Source organism: Chanodichthys erythropterus, chromosome 2 (assembly GCF_024489055.1).
Source record: "Chanodichthys erythropterus isolate Z2021 chromosome 2, ASM2448905v1, whole genome shotgun sequence".
Lineage (NCBI taxonomy): Eukaryota > Metazoa > Chordata > Actinopteri > Cypriniformes > Xenocyprididae > Chanodichthys > Chanodichthys erythropterus.
Genome location: NC_090222.1, coordinates 33332599 through 33356473, shown reverse-complemented (window position 1 = coordinate 33356473; position 23875 = coordinate 33332599). Strand labels below are relative to the sequence as shown.

Genomic DNA, 23875 nt, shown 5'->3' with positions numbered 1-23875 from the left:
CCAAAAACTCTAGTGTTTACATGTGCATGAATGAAAGTGAATAGAAAACCTTGTGTGTCCGCCCTTGTATATGGTGAAGTGGGACAGCATCTAGAACTGAATGATGTAGCCCTTCTGGTGAGAGAGTGCAGTCAGAAGATCTTGGCATCTGCGGGGCAGAGATAGGGTCACATGATGAGGGCTTATCTGTGCAAAGGGCACATCTGATGTACGGAGAAGTCAGCGGAGACCAGAGGGTTTACGATGCCACGCTCTGCAGTCTCTACACATGAAACTCCTCAGATGCCCCAGTCTGGATGGCATCCATCTTCGTTCCATTCAAACGATTCACCCAAATGATTCACGACTCAGTGAGTCGCCTCTCACTATGATCGCAGTTATTGATTTAACACTCTGGAGCGGATCTCCAAAAGCTATTTGAACAGGGAATCATACCTAGTGTAAAAGTGGACACTGTTTTTCTATCATATTTCATACACCAGGTCATAAATAATAAGGTATTGAAATGATTGAAGATGTGAATAAAATTGCAAGACAGGGTGCTTTAACAGAGTTGTTCCTTGAAATGTGCCCAAAATGACTTGCAAATTGATTTAAGATATATTGTGGTGTCAGTGTCCGATGGATGTTTGAACTGCTGTGTCTACAGAGCGCTTCCTCTCTGTGCCTGAGTGATAGTCGCCCGAGCTCTCTCCTCTCCTGCCGATCAATCAGGCCATTAGAGCTCAATTACCCAGCAGCCCCTGTGCAGGTGAGCGACGAGCCCATCCACCCCCACCAAATTAACACAAATTAATAATGACACTCAGACATAAATGTCTGCCATCTGGGGGCCGGGCGGCCGGTCTGGGTCGAAGCTATTGAGTAGCAGGTGTCTTCATCACGGTAATTACTGGGCCTGGACTCAACCCGGACTGTGGCCTATAGCTCTGTGGTGCTCACAGCCCGCTGTCCATTTTAAGTGTTAATAATTGATTTGGAAACAGCCTAATAATGAACTACAGATTTACGGGCCCCTTCCAAGATGGCAGTTAGTTAAGTATGGTTTTTAGTTCCGTGTCCATCTAATGAATGAACATTTCTCTAATTAAAAAGCTTTGTTAAGAAGCTGTGATAACCAGGCAGGATCCGTATCCTCTACTTTTTTCTGTCAGTTTTAATTTGCTGACAGCCTTGTCAATGGATGACATTTTCTGCTTTAGTGTTTGATTGAATTTTGAGTAAATATCAGGGTTGTGTATAATTGTGCAATTGAAGATTTTTTTCCTTTTAATTTAATGAATGTGAATTAAAGAGGGCCTATTATGCACCTTTTCACAAGATGTAATATTAGTCTCTGGTGTCCCCAGAATATGTCTGTGAAGTTTCAGGATGTAAGCCAAAACACACTGTTTTTGTTTGTATCCCTTTAAATGGAAATGAGCTGTTGCTCCCGGCCCCTTTCCAGAAGAAGGCGGAGCTTTAACAGCTTGTGCTTCGGTTGCTCAACAACAACAAAGCTGGAGAATCTCACACAGCCAAAATGATGATTGTCAGTAACAGTGTTCAGCCTTACATTGTTCAAACCGGAGTCGGACACTGATGAAGAGACTCGGGAAGAAGTTACAACTTTTAGAATGAAACTGGACGTTTCTGAATGGTTAGTGGATACATTTATGTAGTTGCTGTGGAGTTGATTCAACTCATCGACTAGCATGTGCCGTCATGTTAATCTTTTGTACAAATCCAGACCCTCGTTTGTGAAGGAGTCTGGTGTAAAAATACGGCATGACAACAACACTTTACTACAACAACTATTCCTCTTCTCTAAAGCAACCCAACATGGCCTCACCCCCTTTGTTACATGTTCCTGGAGGCAGGGTTTATGTACATTTTGGGGTTCGTGATGTCACCAACCCAGGAAGAAGCTCGTTGTAGTCCCTACCAGCCTTTTTTGTAGTCCGTAAAAACAATTTATGTAACATTACACGTGAAATCAAAATCAAGGACCCCTTTATTATATCAATGAATATATCAGTATGAATTGAATTGGCCACACCCCACAGGAAGTTGAATGAGATTTTGTAATGACAGGAAATAGAATGTACTAAATTGCTATTAAAAGAAATTCAACATGGGAAATTGTATTCTTTTATTGCTTAAGATGTTTCTCCTGAGAAAAAGATTCCATGAACTTTCAGAAGAGATCTCAAACTGTGCTCAGATTTGCCAAGATGTCTGTTGTCTAAAGTCAGAGATCTCAATATGAACTCAAGCATTTCTCATACAACTACTCAATTTTAGGAGAAACATCCAAATTTAAGAGAACTCTGGACTCTCTTGAGCTGTGAAAGAGCATCCTCTGAGCAATTCAGATTCCTCCAGGGAGGTTTCATGAGCCAGTGTGAGCATTAAACTAACAGTCAACCTCTTTTGGTCTATGTAGCTTGTGTTTATATTGGTGGAGTGTCCACGGCTGCAAAAATGACATGCTATTGTCTTCATTTGCAGCTGTCAAAGGGTGACCAGTGTCTGTTGGGCTCCAGAATTGTTTTTATGCTGTAATTCAGCGTGCACCAGTGTATCGAATGAGCAGGAGGAATAATTCCAGCCATCATTTGGCTTTATCTCCTCCTCTTTGCTGTCCTCTTCCTCCTCCTATAGGTTTATTGTTCGTCCCAAACTTGAACAAGTGGCAGTGGATTTTTTTTCATGCCGAAATTATATTTTTCTTCTTGTCATTACTTCATTAATCAAGAGCCGGGCCTTTGGAAAAATGTTTTGTTTTGGTGGCTGCAATCTATTTTGTGGGAGTGGGTGCGTGTGTTTGAAAGGGAGAGAAAGCGAATGTGTGTGTGTGTGTGTGTTGTTAATCTGTGCCTGTGGCAGGTTTCCCCTCCGAAACGCAGCGCTAAGCAGCAGTATCGCATGCCTATTGTTGTAGCCTCTGTCATAGCAAGGAGCGCCTGATGCAGGCCTGCACTGCTCTGATAAGAAAAGAGGATTCAACATGGCTGGAAAGACGAATCAGTGGGACTTGAGAGTGGAGCGCGCACATACGCACACAGACAAACATCATCCGCGTGTTGGCACATGCATAACCAATTATTTACACTTACATCTAATTATAAATGCAAGTGGGGTTTATTTGCTCATAAGCAAGAGAAGTTGTGCAACTGCATATTTGGCACCTTGTGTTCATATAGATCTTATTTACATCTGAGGCTATATTTATCAGAGAGAAAATCTCTTCCGTTTGTAATGTCGCCTGCTCGTGAGCTTTAACAGGATTTTAATTCCTTGTTGGACACAAAAATGATTTTGGCAAGCCGAATGTGGATTTATCTAATGAAATAATAGGCCCAAAGTTTAGGCGGGGAACCAATTTGTGATTGCACGCATCAATTACTTTGCTAGGCTTTAACCAGTCACGAGAGCGCTGACGTCTTGGACTGCTGAAATGGCTGAGGTTGAGGGGGAAAAGCGTCAGGGCATGTAAAATCAACACACAACTACATTTTATGAAGAAATTGTGTGTTGGCTTGTGCAAAAGAGCCCACACTTGAGTCTCTGTTTGCTATATATAAGACTATATCTAAGACTCGGTGTGAATAGACAAATATCACAATATTGCTTAGAAAGAAAGTAATGATGCAGGACAAACTAGACAATGAAGTTTAAGAATTAGGGCAACGGGTTTGTTCAAATGTACACTACCATTCAAAAGTATGGGGTCAGTAAGATTTTCTTACTGGAATTAATGCTATTAATCAGCAAGGATACATTAGGTTGTTCAAAAGTGACAGTAAGACATTTATAATGTTACAAATTTCAATTTCACATAAATCCTGTTCTTCAAGAATCTTGAAAATAAAACTGTATCAAGGATTCAACAAAGAAATTAATAGCACAACTGTTTTCAACATTGATAATCATAAGAAATGTTTCTCGAGCAGAATTATTTCTGAAGGATCATGTGACACTGAAGACTGGAGTAATGATATTGAAAATTCAGCTTTGACATCACAGGAATAAATTACATTTTAAAATATATTCAAACAGAAAGCACATTAGATCGTAATAATATTTCACAATATTACTGCTTTTACTGTATTTGTGATTAAATAAACGCAGCCTTGAAGAGACTTCTTTTAAAAACATACAAAAAAAGAAACTTTTGAATGGTAATGTATAAACCTTGGTATAAGCAATAGTAATAGTGTGGAACCACTAAAAATGATAAAAATCTCAAGTTAGAATATAGTTATCAGAAATTGCCATGTTTCTTGGCTGGCAGAACTTCATTTGAGATGCTAAAGATTTTATTCCCCTGCAAAGTCAGTCTTTTAGTGCTGATGCAACCAACTGAAGAGTAATGCTCTTTAGGTGTGTAGTTCTTTTGAAAATCACATGGTGCGACAGAGAATGATGGAAAGTGTAGTTTTGCTGCATAAGCCTGTCACGTCATAAACTAGGTGGATGAATAGTCTTTTAACATGCAAAATCCAGAGTTTCATGCAGGTAATTATGATGATGTTGTGACATGTTCACTAATTTCCAAAATACAATCATTCCGATGCAGGGGCGGAGCTACTGGGGTGGCCCCGGAATTATATAAAATACCACAAAATAAAGGCAAGAAAACATGTCTTTCCTAGCAGGTAGCATGTATTCAGCTTCATTAACAAATGACTCTTGTGAACCGGTTCTTTGTGAGTCAAAAACACACAGCTCAGCCCAATTCATGTACAAATTGACTATATTTCCATTTCTTTGTGAATCTGAAAATGACTGCTTCTCGGCTAACTCAGAGATACTCTAAGAAATCTAATCCCGTCCAGATAGGCTATGTCTGGGATTCCGTAGTGTTTGGCGAGCGGATTTTCCGACCGCCCACTGCACTTTCAACATGGATATAGGCCTTTTGGCATCTGACGAAAAAATAAAATGAAATCCGTAAGATCACGGAAACTAATAGCAGAGAAGAAAGGTACGAATCTAATCTTAATTAACTAGCTTTTATATTTTGGTAAGTTATTTCTTTCTAATGTTAGTAAATACAAACGATTGTGTTACTGAAACCTATGTAGCAAAAGAAGATAGTTTGAGGAATATGGGTAACCAAACAGTTGATGAGCCCCATTGACTTATATAAAATAATATATATAAAAATAAAAATAATATAAATAAAAATAAAACTGTGGACGTCAGTGGGGTGCATCAGTTGTTTGGTTACTGACATTCTTCAAAATATCTTCTTTTGTGTTCAGCAGAAGAAAGAAATGTATACAGGTTTGAAACAACTTGAGGGTGAGTAAATGATGACAGAATTTTCATTTTTGGGTGATCTATCTCTTTAAACTAGCGATTTATATCATCCAAGTAGCCTATGTAATACTAATAAAACAACTTGTCTTTTCTATGTAGTAATGATAAAATCTCAGTGACATTTAGAATCTGTTGATGTTTTTAATATACATAAAGTGTCTTGACTTGGTGCCCTGGATACTGACATTTTGTTTATTATTTTTAATTCGTTTTAAATCTAGATGATTACTTTGTGGTAATGCAACTGTTTCACACATTCATGAACATATATGTGTATGTCAGGCCACAAATCCACAAAAAAACTATGCATAGGTGTTTGCTTTGGTGTTGCCACCCCTCCTCATGCCATCCTGTAAATAATTTTATAGATCCTCCCCTGTACCGACACAACCTGAAGACAGCATTAGAGAGAAATTCAAACAGAACACCCTTTAATGTCAACATGAATTTGACATATTTCTGAATAAAACTAGAGAAAAATATAATGCAGGACATTTTTATTCATCAGGAATTGATTTGATTGTGTAAATGTGTTCTCTATATGACAGATGGTTGGAGGACAGGAGTTGAAATGTTACATTGTAAGGGTGGAACTCCTACAGGGGTTCAGGCTGTAAGGTTTGCCGAGCGACTAAAGAAACTTCTTCAGTAAGATGTTAGAATACTGTACATTTCTTGTCTATTACCACCCACTGCAACTTATACCAACGACAGAAATAAGCGCAGTTATAATAGCAAAATATGTGGGAGAGCGTTGCTATAGTGTGACAATATTGTATTGCAATAGGGAGCACATTAATGTTACTAAATCAAAACTAGTTAGCACATTATTTGTAATAGAAAGGGTTTAATGACAATATCTGATTATGGTTACACTTAAAATAATTACAAAATAAATGTATGAGATGATAAAATCATATACCATTGAACATACACAGCATGTATGAAAAAAGTTACCTGAGAGAGAGAAAGAGAAATAGAGAGATAGAGAGAGAGAGGGCAAGTGAGTGCCCGAGGTCCAAGGAAGAAGAGCATAGAAAAGAGACCAGAGCAACAGTTACAATCTTCTTTTATCCCTTCCTTGACCATATGACTGAAACTCAAATGTGAGACATTCAAACTGACCAATCAGACGATTAAAACTTCCCCCCACTGTATTAAAGGTGTGACCATTTGTAGACCCCCGATGTACGCACATCTTGGCCTACAGGCCTTGATCACTATCAACACCTTTGTGCCTCCCAAATGTAGCACGAGAGAGGGGGTTGAAACAGTAAAGCAAATGTCTTTGTTCATTTTAAAATATCTTTGGATATTTTCAATTCTTACAACATTTTTAAAAAAGTTTACAAAGACAAAGTTTCTTGTCTTTGGAATAAGCGCAATACGACCAGATTTGTGTATTAAGAATGTAAATTTTGTCTCTTTTCATGGAGTCTTTCATCATCAGTCATATTTATTTGAATATATCCCATTAATGAATATAAATCTTGCTAACTAAGCATCAGGGGTTATTATACCCTGGAGTAAAGACACAGGAGGTCCAGCATTCATGTCTTTTGATTCAGCAGCTTTACCAATTACGTGCTCTGCTGTAGAGTTTCAAGGTACTAGAATCCAACATAAAGTGCATTCTTGTATTCAAATGACTGTGTTCATAATGCCACATGAATGAAATAAGTAAAAGCTGCAGTCCAAGGTGATGCGCTCTTTGTGTCATCTTCTATAGCTGTGTGCATTTGTAAATGAACAATGGTCCAGTTGAAAAACCAATAAATTAATATATCAGTAAATGTGTTTTTCATGAGCAAAAGAAATAGGAAATACACAAAGAATGATTTGTTTTTCGTGTGAAAGCATGTCTAAATGCAATTGATATGAATCTGTCATGACCTTTTGCTTTTGTCCTTTTCAGTGATGATAACCTAAAAAGCTTGGAATAAAATCAATCAGGATGGTTCTTTGAAGAATATTTACTTCAGTAATTATTATATGCCATGTATGTTATGTTGATGTGTCTGAAGTTCCTGTATATATATATTGAAATGTTTGAGTGTGGTGAAATTAAACTAAGCAGATTTAAATGACTATTAATCACGTAATCACTATCCTGCAGAAAGCTCCACAAGTAGTAATTTATAAAGTTTGATGCACCTTTCATCACTTAAATATTAATTTATCAGATTTGTGTCTAATTATATAATGTTTTCAGTTTTGATAATACTTTTGATAATGTAATATTCATTATATATATATATATATATATATATATATATATATTTAATATTCATTATATATATATATATATATATATATATATATATATATATAACCCTGCTCTAAACTCTAAGAGAACCCTGTCTGAATCCTCTCAAAGCCCATTTCTTGTCTGATCTCTCCCTTCTAATGAATCTATTGTAATACACAGTTGGACTGTGCTGCCTGAGGGGATACAGGGGACCTGAGGTCACGACCTCACGGTGGAGGGGTGTTTGGGATTTATACTTCCTCTCTCTTTCTCTCTGAGGGATCCTCTCAGCCCGTCTCCAGCTCTATGACAGGAAACAGGGGGTGTGTGTGTGTGTGTTCTCTCCTCACAGTGCCAGCGGCTGCTGGGGCCACAGATGACTAGAGCTGAGATAATACATGCTCGACTTGATCTACAAGTGAACCTGACATTTTCCCCTTCTCCTCTTCATCACTGCATGTCCCAAACAGGCAAACAGATATGGAGGGAAAGCGATAAGCGGCCACCGCTTTGTGACTGAAGTGATGGCTACATAGTTTAGCACAATCAGGGCGAAGACACCGTTAAACACCGTGTCACAATTCATGGTGTCAAGTTTGTGAATGATACATCCACATAGACGTCATTTGACAAGGGCTCTTTCCCTTCAGTCGCTGTGCAACTAACTGAATACCTTATTTTATTTGAGCGTAAGCACCTTGCACTGCATTTTGAAGATTTCAGAGGATTAAAATAAAAAAGTAAGCCACAAGGCTGTGCATTACTTTAATTTTATCAGGAGGAAGCAACACAATGATGCTTGTAAAAAACCTTTTATTTTTATTTTATTATATTCTTTTAAAAAAAAATTGATTATTATAATTATTAAATTATTTTATTTCTTTTTTTTATTTGTAATTATATTTATTCAGTTTTTTTTTTATAATTGATGTCTTTTATCATATTACTGTTTTTGCATAAAATTACTTTAAAGCACAGCCTTTCATGACTTTATTACTGTAGGGGACAAAGGGATAAAATTGATAACATGGCATGATTCGTTGCTCATTTTCCCTTAATGAGTCACACGAGCGACTGACAGGAGCTGGTGAGATTTTTTGGTAGGTCCTCAAGAGCAAAAGTGCCGTCAAAGCAGTGCTGACACCGGCTAAGACTCTCAATGCGTTAGGGGAAACATTAGCCACCAAACAACATATTTTTTATTTGACAGTTACACCACTTGATACAGTGATACGCATATTAAGTGATTTATATTTAAAGAGGACCTATTATGCCCTTTTCACAAGATGTAATATAAGTCTCTGGTGTCCCCAGAATGTGTCTGTGAAGTTTCAGCTCAAAATACCCCACAGATCTTTTATTATAGCTTGTCAAATTTGCCCCAATTTGGGTGTGAGCAAAAACACATCGTTTTTTGTATGTGTTCCTTTAAATGCAAATGAACTGCTGCTTCCGGCCCGCTTTCCAGAAGAGGACGGAGCTTTAACAGCTCAAGCTTCAGTTGGTCAACAACAACAAAGCTGGACAATCTCACACAGCTAAAATGAGGATTGTCAGTAATGGTGTTCAGCCTTACATTGTTTAAACCAGAGTCAGACACTGATGGAGAGACTCAGGAAGAAGTTACAACTACAACAACCCTTCCTCTTACTCTAATAGCAGCATAACATGGCCTCACCCCCTTTGTTGTGTGTTCTCAGTGGGCAGGGTTTATGTAAGGTTTGTAGTCCCTACCAGCCGATTTCTGTAAAAGAAAATATCTCCCTTTGCATTGAACTTTGAACTAAATCATAAGCAAGGACCCCTTTTAATGTTATGTTACTAGGAACTTGGCACATTTGAAATGGATATTTAAAATATTTCTCCCTTTGATCTTGGTTAATGTTGGTTTGATGCTGATGAATGCAGTTGATGAGCATGAAAGCTGGTTAAGCTAGTTAAGAAGACTGTTGGGGACACCATGATAGTCATTTCAGTGAAGTAGATTGTGGTGTAGTGGTTAAGGCTCAGGGCTTATGTCTGAAAGGTTGCTGTTTCAAATGCAATTTCTAGTGCTAACATATGAATTGACGTCAGTGGTTTAGCTTTGGGAAGTTTTTTTTTTTCTTTCTTTCTTTTTTTTGTCTCTAAAGAAGTAAAAACTAACGCCCGCCTAAAGCTCCCTGAAGTTTGATATTTTGCATAACCTCATTCAAATCTGAATTAGCAAGAAACAACATAAGTTTGTCCACAGTGTTGTCTCCCTCGGTTTGCGCCACGTCTTGCCAAAGGTGTTGGAATACGCCATGGCAGAATCCACGGCGAACACTGAGGGGGAAAATCTAGCACAAGGGAGAAGAGTTTGAGCGATGCCAGCTGCTTTGCCATCTGTCACTGTCAAGACTCCACTTGTGGGACATTGAAACAACTTCCTTGAAAAGTAGCCGAGATAATCCACAATAGTTTTCACTTGCAATCTCGATTCCCCTGTTGGAATTCAACATTCCACCGTGTGAAGCGGAGATGGTTAATTGGTGGCGAAATCCAGGAGATGTTGGCCATCCTTTCACGTACATGCACATATTTTGAAGTGTGCGACAAGCCAGTCTTGGCAATCGATTCTGAAATTGCCTTTCAAGTGAATAAACGTGTGATATATTGTCTAGTTATGAGCTTTGAGCCAAATTAGGCTCTCTTTTAGCAAATGAGTTGTTGTATCAGCAGTTCACCAGTACAGCTTCTGTTTTTGAGTTCTCATACGTTAAACTTAATGCCCGGTTCTGCTTGATTCTCTTGCCCTAACTTACTCTTACTTCCTGTAGACAAGAGGCCACAGCCGAGTTCCCCATCTCCTCTCGTCTTTTGTCACACAAACGCTCATCAAACCAGTCCAGATGGAGGAGCAGCACTAAATGAAAGTATTCAGTGTGAAAATCACAGATTTTTTGCAGCGGTCATCTGGTGCGCTATCACAGAAGCCTTTTGTGAGATAGAAACGCTTGATAGAGGCTGCAGAAGTCTGGACAGCGTCTGGCCGTCTGTCCCGGTGGTCTAGCACATTAGGCGAGGGTGTACGAGCCTGTCAAAACAGGAAAATTAGACCACGGGGGTCGTCAGTAAACTAATTGGGTAACAAAGAGCATACGCAGCCCCGCAAACCCTCGCTTTAATGGTTGGTGAGCCGAGATAAGAGAGTTCACGCCTAATGCTTTCGGAGGGGGTGAGTTCACTCTTATTTATTTACCTATGACTCAATATCGAGAATAGGTTTGTACGAAGACCCCATCTCAAATCATGTAGCACTTTAATGCTGCCCTAGAAGATTATGCAAATGGTTGCTACCTCATTTTCTTCACCCACATTCACTGTGGTTGTTTCTAGTTTTCAGAGGTTGTATCACATCTGACGGGGTAGCTTTTATTCTCTGCATAGAATGCATCTAACGATGAGAGGAATCTGCGCGATGCAGTGACGTTTCCGTGGGATTGGTTGTCTGGCAGATGCCACCTGCCTCCCCGGGCCTCCAGGCATGCAGATATCTGTACAGGTGTATGGGACGTACAGAGAACCCCTTGTTATTGGCCCAATAGCAAGCTTTTGCTGTAGGAGTCGTCAGCAAGTTGCATGCAAAGATCAAAGAAGCCAGCAATTGGATTCAAAGTGGAAATTCAAATTGAAATAGGGGGATCTATGGGAAGGCACATCATTTCACAAGCCAAATCTGAGCACAAGAGCAGGGCATGTTCCTCTGCCTCCTAGACATTATTACAATGCAAAGCAAACATTATGAATTCAGCATCGCCATGTCCTTTTCAAATAATATGCATGTGAGTTATGCGCAAAGTGCATTCAACTTCACACAAGTCAGGCAGTCGAACACTCTACCTTTGTTTGCTTTCAAGTCTGCTTGAATTTGTTCAGGCTGTGTTGTGTGGATGTTTTTATTCATTGTAGTTTTAGTCTAATTAGTGCACGACCAGTATTGTTGCATCTACACAATAACAATAATGTTTTGCTTAAATGGTTAGTTCACCCAAAAATGAAAGTAATGTAATTTATTACTCACCGTCATGTCGTTCTACACCCGTAAGACCTTCGTTCATCTTCATAACACAAATTAAGATATTTTTGATTAAATCCGATGGCACAGCGAGGCCTGCATAGACAGCAATGGTATGTCCTCTCTCAAGATCCATGAAGGTACTAAAAACATATTTAAATCCGTTCATGTGAGTACAGTGGTTCTACCTTAATATTATAAAGAGACAAGAATATTTTTTGTGCACCAAAAAAAAAAAAAAAAAAAAAAAAACTTTGCTTTGGAGCATTATGAATATTTTGAGTCGAATCAGTGATTTGGATCACGTATCAAACCATCAAACTGCTGAAAACACGTGACTTTGGCGCTCCTAACCATATACAGTATATAAGGGGTGTTTCCTTAGAGGAGGCAAGGGAGGCAGTGCCTCCTCAAAAAATTGGATGAGAAAATAAACCATATTACAAACATAAAAAAAATGCAAATATTACAAAATATGACATTCAAAAGTGTATAAATCACTTGTTTTTCTAAATTAAGACTGTCCAACAGCGTCACAAGCAGGTTAAGTTACAGCAGGAGTCTACGCCTCTCTTGCCTCCCCTGAGCCCATTGAGTTTTAACAGACCCCCTAAAGCTATGGTGGATTTGGCTTCAAAGCTTCAAAAATGACAAAAAACACACTATAAAAGTACTATCAAAGTAGGTACAGACTTATTGTACTATTCTGAAGTTATGCAAACAAGCTTTTTGTTAGGAACAACCTGACATAATGTTTTATTGAAAAAATAAATATTAAAATATTCCCCTACCTCACAGTTCTAAAATATCATTCCCCATTTTGCATTAATTCATAAATGATGTTTAAACCTGCCATAATGCTGCTGTGACACTATATTCTTTAGTGATTTTCAGTGATAAATGTAAGACTATAAAATCAAATTGAGCTCTTTTAGGAAAAGAGCTTTGTAAAGGTCCTTCAAAAACTCTCCTTTCAGGTTCCACACAAAAACCAGCAGGTTTAGAAAGACATGTGGGTGAGTACATGATGACAGCATGTTCATTTATGGGTGAACTTTTTTTTTTTCATTTATGGGTGAACATTTCTTTTAAATTGTACCATTATAAATCTGGCCCATCACAGTATATCGCCGGGTGCATGTGCTAATGAAGTCCCCAGCAGCCCTCTGACTGTACGATTCAGCCCTGGAGGAGAGAAACAGTGACAGGAAGAGCTCCTGTCCTGGAGGCTAAGTGCTCATTAAACCAGATGGCATTAGAGCTGAAACCTTTCTGTGCTTGACGCTTCAAAACACGTAGTCCAAGTCCAATACAAGACACTGGCTAGCATCTAGCCCTCTTTTTTTAATTCATCAGCTGAGTTTTTGCAGGTAAGATAACCAATCAGATGTTCAAGATCAGGAAATGGACATTTAATGGCAGCAAAATGCGATGTGTCAAAGAAAACGAGAAATGACAGCGGCGCATTTATACAAAACACACTGCACTGCATGTCATGTTCATTCGCTGTTGTTCGCAATCTCGATTAAAAGCCATTTTAATCTTTGTCAGCCGTTGTTTACAAGGTAAATAGGACACATTTCTGTCTTCAGAAAAGATTGCGATGAAATCAGCACTGAACAGTCAAACTATGTTTTAAAGCAAGGTGATTTTGAATAAATATGCATGGTTCCTATAGCAACGACGAACAGTGCAAAATGATAGGCCCGAACGAACCTCAATGGGTGTTCCTTAAAAGATTGGTAGAGCCGGAGTGATTCTCAATTTAATCGATTTCAAACGAAAAAGTCAATTTAACAAAGTTGAAAAGAGAAAGCCGCAGAGAGGGGAGGAGGAGGAGGGGGGCTGAAAGCATTCTTTTGCACTCAAGCAGTAAACTAACTACGGCACGCGGGCTGAGATTTCTTCCCCATTATCTCCCACCTCACATTTGCTCTTAGGCAAGCAGTTTAAAAGCCAAGCGATTGAGCCAGTGATCCAATTTGAAATGCAGAAATGATTAGAGCAGCTTGCCTCATTTCATATCGAAATTCTCTGATTTATGACAGGGCAGGCGCCAAGATCTATCTCCAAAGGGAATTAGCGTGCAATTTCTCTTTTTGCATATTTCCGTTATTTAGCCTCCCAATAGCAGATGCTCGCTCAAGAAAAAAAAAAAAGAAGAAGAAGCAAAGACGGCACCAAGGAGGAGGTATCTTTTCATTTTAGGCGATGAAACCACTGCCATTTAAAAAGAGCAGGCTGGAACGGATGACAGACATGGGAATATATTTTCTGGGCTAGATAGTGATTTTGAAAAAAAAAATAGGGGGCTTTATTTAGTTTATCAAACAGCACATGAAAAGGAGAAACATCAGGGTTTATTTTTAGAGAATCCATAATTTCGTGTGGATGCGTGTGAAGGGGATTTGGACGTTTGCTGCGTGGAAGGGGAAAAAATGTCCCCCGCAACTCAGCCGTCCAGCAAGCCTGAGGAAATATTAATACACGGAGATAACGAGAGCTGCAGGAAAATCTGCCTTAATGAAATTTCCAGTTGACCACATGCAATTTGTTTCATCATGGTGAACAACTAATTGAAGTCGCCATATCGAGGGTGCGTTATGTTGTAAACAGAGTCTTAGAGCAGGTCCGGTCCTGTTATCCTCACCTTCAGCCTTCACCTCTGCCTCGAACCCTCGCACATGTCAGCCTGACATATGGCATTCATATATTCATATGGGGGCGGGGGGGCTCCAGTGAAAATGTGCTGTGACTACAGTGTGTGTGTGTGTGTGTGTGTGTGTGTGTGTGTGTGTGTGTTATAGGTGTCATAGGTTATACATGCAGAAATGAAGGTTCTGAATGGGTCGTTTGAAAAAGAAAATCTGTCATTTATGTGTTTGCCAGACACTTTTATCCAAAGCGACTTGCATTACATTAAAGGTATACAATTCATGCATTCTTTAGATATTTAACCTATGACCTTGGTGTTGCAAGTGACATGCTTGACTGTTCAAGCTACAGGATTTCCTTTCAGACTAAAACAATTTGATCAGTTTTTAATTTATTTATGTCCTTGAATCTCTACATTTTAAAATATGAAAAATGTATTAAAATGCAGATATTTAAGGACCTAAATCTAAGAAATAAAGCTATTTATTTAATTAAAAATAATGATTAATTTTAAATTGCCTGCATTGTCCTTATTTTTTTCTACTTGGTAATTATCTTTAGCTTTGGTTTTATTTATTTCTTTATTTATAAATAAATTATATATATTCCTTTTTTTTCTAATTTGTGTTTTTTTTTTTTTTTTTTTTTTTTTTTTTTTTTTTTTTTTTAATGATTTGACTATAATTTCTGGTCTTTAAAATGTATTACTTTTTTTAAACACATTTTGTATACACATAACATTTTCATTTTCAATGTTATATATTTAATAATTCATTGGTTGCAACCAGAAAGTTGGTCTGATACATATAAATGTACTGCAAAACATCATAATGTATTACATAGAATTTGATAAATGCATATTTTCTTGTTTTATAATAATAATAATAATAATCTACCTTAATCTTTGAGATATCCTTAACTTCAGATACGGAGTGTTTATCATGAGGAGGTGGATCTGACAAATCCATATGTAACCATAGTTCTCATGCTGAATTCGATTTTTATTTCCCACACTTCCCACCAAAAGAATGAAATGATTTCGGTAGATTTAAAGGCTTAAAATCAAAGCTATAACATGCTTTTAATCTCTTCCTGTGCAGTTTGATGAAATGAAGAGTGCATAGCGTGGACACTGGGATTTCTGGTGGCCCCATGAGCCGTGAGGCGGGCTGGAGCGCGTTGGGGACCGTGGCAGCGGTCAGCACCGCTATCATTAGCCCGTTGTTTACACATAGGCCTGGAGTCAGGGTGGCTCACAGTGTCACCAGCCACTTTCTTCCCTTCACCTCCTTCAGCTGATCAGAGGATCAGGGTATCAAGGCCGGATTAGCGGCGACTTGGGATTTGTGTGATTGGTTAATTTATTGCGGCGATGGCGGGTCTTTCATCTATGGCAACATTTAATCAGCTGCCGCCACACAGGCTATTACAGGTTAGCTCTTTTCTGCGGGCTTCCGCGCCACTGCCATCAGCTCCATCACAATTCCCCCTGAAATTTCCAAATTATCTGGAACAGGCTTTAGCTGCTCCGTAATAAAAATTAGAGCTGATTCCCGATAGAAGCTTTCGCTCGTACCAGGCCAATTATAAATAGTACAGCCTCGGCTCGGAAAGAGGTGGAGGAGAGAAAAAGGGGAGGAAAAAAGAGAAGGAAGAGGAAGGGGGGAAAAAAGCCAACTCTGAGGGATGTTAGCGAGGAACTTATCGGCAGCCCCTGCTTCCCTGCTCTGATCCAAATCCGACCAGCTGAAAATTTATATTAGATTTTATCACACAGGCCTAAGTCGTGAAAAAATCAATGAAGGTTATCTTTTATGTTCCTGCAACTTGTGGAAATATTGATTTTCATTTTATAGCGAATTTGGAGCATCAGTTTGTAATCACTCGCTCGCTGACTACACTGTTTTGGTCACTGTATCTCTTACACATGGAGAGAGAGAGATTGCAAACCAGTAGAGTGAGACTAGAGATCTGTTACTTACACACAGCGCCTCCGGTGAAGGTCTTAAATCAAGCGTCACCTCAGCATCTGTCTGCAAATAAGACACTTTCGCTTCACTTGTACATCGACATGAGATTCCAAAACATCATCTACTGTTTTATTACAGTACTTGTGTGCTCATTTGCAGCCTGTTTTGTGTTTAACTTAATTATATTCAACTTGGATTGTTCATTCGAACATAATGCAGCACATTTAGACTCTCTCTTTGATATTCAGATGTCTTAAAATCATCATAGTACTACAATCACAGACTGCGTTGTATATTTTTGAAACAAATAAATCAGTTTAGACGCATATGTCTATGAAAGATCAACTCTGAGTACATTCAGAATAGCACAGTAAACATATTTATACTGTGCACAGTATGGAAATGTGGCAAATATTATGTATTTCTATAATACTGTACATGAGTGAAAAAAACACATTTGCCTAAATATACAGTATACAACCAGAGCATACTGTATGCCGCAATGCTGTGTGACTGATTAATTGCAATTTTCTGACTCTTGAAGATATTTTTATACAAAATTGCACTTTCAGAAACCCTCCACCTTCCCCAGCTCCACCTGTATAGATCTGCTACGGGTAATTCATGTATGCTTGTACAGCAGCATGTCTTACTTGCTCACAGCAGCATGTCATGAATGTACTGTCTGTAGAATGTCCCATACTTGCTCTTCAGCAGCAGTGTAGCAGATCTATTCCACCAAGACCAAACATGTCAACATTGTCATATCAATTACCATGCCAAACACTCAGAGTTGTCATGAAAGAAATGTATATAAAATTGGCAGTGGCTGTTTACACTAAGTGAAAATAGCATGTTTTCTTAGCGTTAGATGCTAATTACACTAAGTGAAAATAGAGATATATTCTATTTAAGTTAAGTGACAATATCAGCATTACTTAGTGATATGCTATTTACAGTAGTTGAAAATAGCAATATATTCTATTTACACCATGTAAAAGTAGCATTTCTTTGCAATAAGTGTAAATAGTAAGTAGATGCTATCTGTATACTTTACGTATATTGGCAGATAGTATTTTTGTATTTTTGTACAACAGTATGCAATAATATCATAGAGTGTAATTGATTATATTTATTAAAATTATTAAATAGAATGCCTTATTGGGAGAATAAACCCCTCCCTACACCTACCAAACAAATACTTTTAATACTTTTTAAACACTCGTTAGGCATTTTATTTCCACTTTTATAACTTCTTTTTTCATTTTTATTGAAAATATAGGCCTTTCTGATGTGATTTGTGATGGGAAAATGGAGAAGAAGGAGCTCTGCAAAAGGCGGATCGCGTTAAAAGCCAGTTCAGTTCTTACTCTGTACTGCTGCACCACTGAAAACATTGAATTACATGCGTCTTTTTTTTTTTTTTTTTACTTGAGTGGCCCAAACAGACATTGGTGGGTGGAGATAGTGTAAATAGCATTTGCCAACAAGGGACGCTTTTTGCCCTTAGTGTAAATAGAAACTCCGATATAAAATTACCACTTGGAACCAGTATACAGTGTATTGTTTACAGTGATGTAATTGTATTACTCATAGTGTGCTTAATGTTACTGTAATTTATGTACACTGCACTGCACTGTATATGGCTGGAATGACAATAAACTCTCTCTAATCTCTAAAATAATATCAGAGATGATAACCGAGCCAAACTGAATTAATTCACATCATGTCATGTATTTTGAAATACTACTGTTTGAAACATCTACCTATGCATATAGTTTTAAAAAAGCAGTGTATATTGTACAGTATGCAGTACTGCAGCTCTATAGTTTATGAAAAATATTGATAAATAACAGGATTTTAGTCACATGATACACATCTACATTTTAAAAAATGTACATGTATGGCCATTTTTTCCATGAATTGCATCATTAGCTGCTTTTCCTGAGGAACCTCTGGGCCTTGAGAGAGAGAGACAGACAGGGCGGACCTTTGCTTCTGAATAAGAGATGACTCCAGACGGTGGGGATCAGAGAAAGGGTTAATCTGATTCTCATTTTAGATAGTTGTCGTGGCAACAATCAGACGGTCTGCGGTGCTCTTTGACAGGCCTGTAAAATTTTCAGGTCAGCCCGGATATAAGACTTTATTGTATGGCTAATTTGAGATGTGAAACGGGAGCTGCGTTAAATGACCGAGGGTTTTTGTCTCACTGCCAGTGTGGAGAAAGACGCCCACGTAGACGTCCAGGTGGGTGAGACTGCCAGGTGAGGGTCAAAACACCCTTTAAGACAAGATTTTGCCTAGTTTGATAAATAATCAACCATAACTATATAAAAAAAAAAAAAAAAAAAAGTGTATATATATATATATATATATATATATATATATATATATATATATATATATATATATATATATATATATATCTTGATTGTTTCTCCTAAGTTATTGAGAGCAAATGGATACAAATCATAAAAAAACACAAATGAGATCTCTTTAATGGAGACTTTTTTGCTTCTCTTGACAAAATATCCTTGTAATTTCACAAGTATCTCTTTTGTTCTACACTGTAAATTATTATTCAAAGCTGTAAATAAAACATTGGTGTACGATTTCAAGAAAATACTATTTTATTCTATCTTCTTCAAAAATTCAATGCGTTACTTACCATATCTTTGTAATTATTTGTGAAATTTAATAGCAATTTCAGGGAGAAAATTATTTTTACACCATTGATTTTTTGTCTCAGATTGTGTTCACATTTCCAAGACAGCAAAGTTTGCAATTAAAATTCAGAAATCTCAATTTGAACTCAAATATTTCTCAACAAATTCTTTTCAGACCAAATAATCTTATTTGCTACCCACATTAATTTTATATATATACTGTGTCTATGCTTTTCTTTGTTTCCACTAAAGAATTAAAGGAGAAAAGAGAGAAAATTGATACTTAAATGAGCAACACTTCCTTTTGTCAGATAGTTTGAGAGTGTTCTGAATGCATCTGTTGTGAATGCATACTTTGCAGGAGCAAATCGCAACAGCCCCGCACATGCAATGTAGACTCAGGAAAGGAAATGATGTCACGTGAGCTGCCTGAGAGTGACTCCAGCCCATTTTCACTTAGCTAAACTATTTCTGCTGCACTCTAATGAAGGTGTGCCTGGGGCGTCACGTCTAATGGCCTAGAAAGACAGACATTTTGCCTGCCAGTAATGGGCTACTGTAACAGCTGTCCAAGATCTCTACCAATCCTGCCTCGGAGTGAGCTTTCATTGCCCTTTAAAAAAAGCCATTTGAAAAATGAAATAGAAAAAAAAAAAATTGGCATAGTGAACAGCCAAGCACCAGCAGTGGCTCTTTCTCCACAAAAGGGTGCGAGTGCATTTTAGTAGCTTTTCTCTATCTTACTGCTTTCACCTTATAGATAGAACTCGAAGCTGTGCATTTCGACCCCGGCCAGAAAAGAAAAATGACGTTACACATTCGGAATAATTTGCCGGAGCATTATAAAACTTAACCTCAATCGGCCTTTGAAATGGATACTGATTCTTTAAATTCTTCTCGGCCTGTTGCAGGAAATAGTGAGATGGTGGCGATAGGGAGGCACAATGTGGCCAAAGTTCAGTCCTGAACGCTCGCCGAAAGCCGCTCGCATTCTTTTTGCAATTCCCAGGCACCTGAGATCAGGCTGTAATCGGAGAGATCAGAAACTGGATCGTTGGGAAAAATTCGGGCTGATAATTCCACACTCTTTGGAGTAAAATGCGAGGACACTGGGCTGCGGGGTTGGGTTATTGATACTGAAAACACCATTAAACTCTAGAAAATGTCTGAGTTTCAGTGTCAGTTCTCATCACGTATATATCACAGAATTCTCCTCCCCTCATCCACAGGAGAGACCGGTCATATTATTCTTTTGCCTGTCCTAAAAAGGTTCACTTTTGTGTTTTATTCATTTATTTTTACTGAAGGATGTTAAATCAAGTCTAATAAGCCACTTTGTCACTACTTACTGTTTTTACACTTTGCAGAAATTTAAAACATTTGGATTTCTATGATGTATTAATAGTTTTTGTTGCAAATCGTGATGATTTACACCGATGTCAAAAGTTTCGCTGCACTGATTTGATCGAAAATACAGTGAAACATTAAATATTGTGAAGTAATATTACAATTTGAAATAGCTGTTTGAATATTTGAGTATTTAAAATGTAATTTATTCCTGTGATGACAAAACCTCATCTATGTTAGTTAGCTAAATAATATTGAGTAAATTATAGTCTTTGTGGCAAATCAGCAGAATTTGCAACAACAATTTATAAAACAGTACCAGTCCTTGATTCTGATTGGTCAATAGCTGTGTTTTTTTTCACGATAAAACACAGCTATGACCGCTTCACCTAGCGGTTTTATGTATCACTGTACCCTTAGCAACCATTCTTAGCAATGTAAACAAATGTTTGTTCTTATTGATACTTTTCACTGAAGCTTGTATTACCTGCATTATAGTTTGAATGTCAGCTGCGATATCTTGTCCTTTTAACAGTTAAGGGGTTTTCCGTGCCCTGACACTGACAGCACTAGTGTTCACAACAGTATCGGTCCTTTCAAAATAAAAGTCTTTGAGAGACTATTTTTTTTCCAGTGGAAGAAAGGCTTTCAGTGATTTTACTTCATGAAAGTTGGATCGATATATACATATATTTGCTTTAATATTTGTATATATGGAATAACCATTTTATAAAAGCAATAAGCCCCATGAAGCCATGGTTTACAGTGAATTATAACAGCTAATGGGGTCTGCGATGTACATAACAACGCCCCTTAGCTGTTATAAACAGTGTTGGGGAAAGTTACTTTTAAAAATAATCCATTACATTATTGCGTTACTCCCTAAAAAAGTAACTAATTGCATTAATTAGTTACTTTTTATGAAAAGTAATGCGTTACATTACTTTTGCGTTACTTTTTCTCACCTGGGCTGGGCTCGCTGGTTCGTTTTTTTTAATAACAATAAAAACAGTTTTATTTTTGGCAAATGTTTTGGCCCTTTCACACCAAAAGTAAAAATGAATAAGCCTCAAGCTGAAGAAAATGTATATTTTCGCCTGAACAGTAGAGGGCACAGCTCAAACAAAGCTTTCAGATGTCTATTTCTCTCATCATGGGTACAGCGGAGCTGTCAGTCAATAAATGTGAAAAAGTAACTTAGATATTTTGTTGCGAATTGAAAAGTAATATGTTACTTTACTAGTTACTTGAAAAAGTAATCTGATTACATAACTCAAGTTACTTGTAATGCGTTACCCCCAACACTGGTTATATATTTATACATTAATGTAAACCACGGCTGTTTGGGGCTTATTGCTTTAGTAGAACACATCACAGTAAACCAAACATTTAAATTTGTAAAACAAAAAATGATGTGCAAGATGCATGTAAATTGTTTAGTGGCAAAGCAAGTGTCAGCTCCATCAACTGACCCAAAATTGTCACACTCTCTGTGTTGAAACTGCAAGTAAAAATCTGATCTTTATTGACGAGCCCTGTTGAACATCATGAAGTTCCTTGTGATTATGAGCTTGTCCCTAAATAAACGAATGATTGTTGTGTGTATGTGTGTGTTATCTCCACCTCTGCAGAAGACGAAGCCGCACGTCCCACTGGTGCTGAACGCAGGCCCCAGGTGGCTGCTGGATGTGACTTGGCAGGGAGCAGACGACAACAAGAACAACTGTGTGGTTTACAGCAAAGGTAAGAGGATGCTTTATCTGCCCCGTGCCAAACACACATGCACCGCACACTTCCACTATCTGCATCGCTTTTCTTTCTTTCTTTTTGACCTGTGTGTGTGTGTGTGTGTGTGTGTGTGTGTACAGCTCATGCTCAAAGATGTTTAGTGTGGCTTTGGTTCCCGTGTCTCTTAGATCTATTAGCATTGCGATTTGTAATGTAAGGTCGTAGGGTCACAGGTCATTGTGATTTTGCTTTGACAAATGTCAGTCGCTGACATTTGCTTTGTTGACATTATTTTCCATATTTGCAAATGCTTGTCAACAGCGGATGGTCCTAAGACAGACGTGAAGGATACGCACGTGTTTCTTCATGCAGCAAACTGCACATGTAGCGAATCATCTGGGCTTCAAATGCAACATTAAGATTTAATAACCCATACATGCTGTCTAAACTTCACACACGCAGCTAGCAGCATGTTACAACTCCTACAATGCTAACCCTATTTGTTTCCATCAGAATCATTTATACAGTTGTTATTACTGTAAATTCAAAATAAATTCCAACCCAGGGAAATACATGCCTGTGGAGATATTCAGTAAAAGCATGGTCAGTTTTATCCAAAGATGAACATGAATCTGGCAACTTTTTTACTATGTTGCTTGATGTACTGTACATATTGTGGCATTTTGGAAATTAAATATCCAGTGAGTGGCGCTAAAAGGTTAATGCTCTATTGAGCAAACATGAGGTAAAAATGCATTTGCTGAAGCAACCATGCCATGCTGGTTTGTTTCTACAAGTCTTTGAGCTCTTTTGTTGAGTGTTGGGACTAACGGGACTCATAACCAATGCTCCACATCACAAGTGTAATTCTGTACCAGTTGAGCTACCGAGCAAGTTTGGAGCTGGTAATGTGATGCGAACCTCAAAATGTATTACAAGTATTTTGAGATCATAACATATATATTGTGCAAGGAACTGTGTGAAAATAAGCCTTTATGAAGTGATAATTTGCCCCTGTAATCATAATTTGTGTTAACATGAATAAAAGTTGTTCAATTGAGCTGGAACCGGCAGTGAACTGTATGTAAAGTAGAGCTGCACAATTCTGGATAAATTGAGAATCATGATTTTTTTTTTTTTTTTATTTCAAACAGGGATCACAATTCTCCCATGATTCTGAGCAGACAAGTAAACAAAATAATGTAATTTACTAGAGGTTCTGACTTAATGTTAATTGCTACAGTCTATTTAAAATGTTTAATGAATCTGAATGATTTTTTTTGAAAAATTTGGTTTGAATGAATGATTCAGTGACTCACTCATAAATACTTCACTTGTTTCATTACTCGATGAAGCAGAATTTTTTCAACAAATCTCTGTGACAATGACAAATACATTTTTAACAGTCACTTTGTCACTACCTGGTGACGTAACAATGTAATCAAAACAACCGTTATTTGAATTCAAAAGGTGATTTCCTCTATTTTGATTGCTTTCGTAGACATTAGTGTTTTTATCCAAACTATAAACTTTTATCCCAGTTCTTCTGTGATAATATGAATATTTTTTGAAACAGAAATATCGATACTGGGTGGTTGAAAAGATTGTTTGTGAAGCTGTTTCATACCTATACATGACAACTGCTTTCTCTGTCTTTTCCGGTGTGATTTTGTCAGGTTTAATAGACAAAGGTGAATCGTTGTCATTTAGGAACGAGATCAAGTGGATGTTTGAATCAAGATTGCGATCTTTTAACGATTAATCGTGCAGTTCTAATGTATAGGTATGTTTTTTGTTTTTTTTTGCAGTTTTGCAAAAATGTAGATAGAGGCACGTATGAGCCTGGGTTGACAAATATAAATGGGAATACCATAAGTAGCTTTCAGAGACTGCTTTCTGTCATTGTATTTTT

General features: G+C 37.7%; 1 protein-coding gene across 4 annotated transcripts in view; it reads left to right on the top strand.

Annotated features, from left to right (window-relative positions):
* Window positions 1-23875, top strand: part of zfpm2a (zinc finger protein, FOG family member 2a) — a 202840-nt gene that overhangs the window by 110368 nt on the left and 68597 nt on the right. For all 4 annotated transcript variants that reach the window (XM_067410679.1, XM_067410659.1, XM_067410651.1 and 1 more), the window contains one exon: window positions 21867-21978. In XM_067410679.1, coding sequence (XP_067266780.1) covers window positions 21867-21978 — 112 coding nt within the window. The remainder of the gene's footprint in view (window positions 1-21866; window positions 21979-23875) is intronic.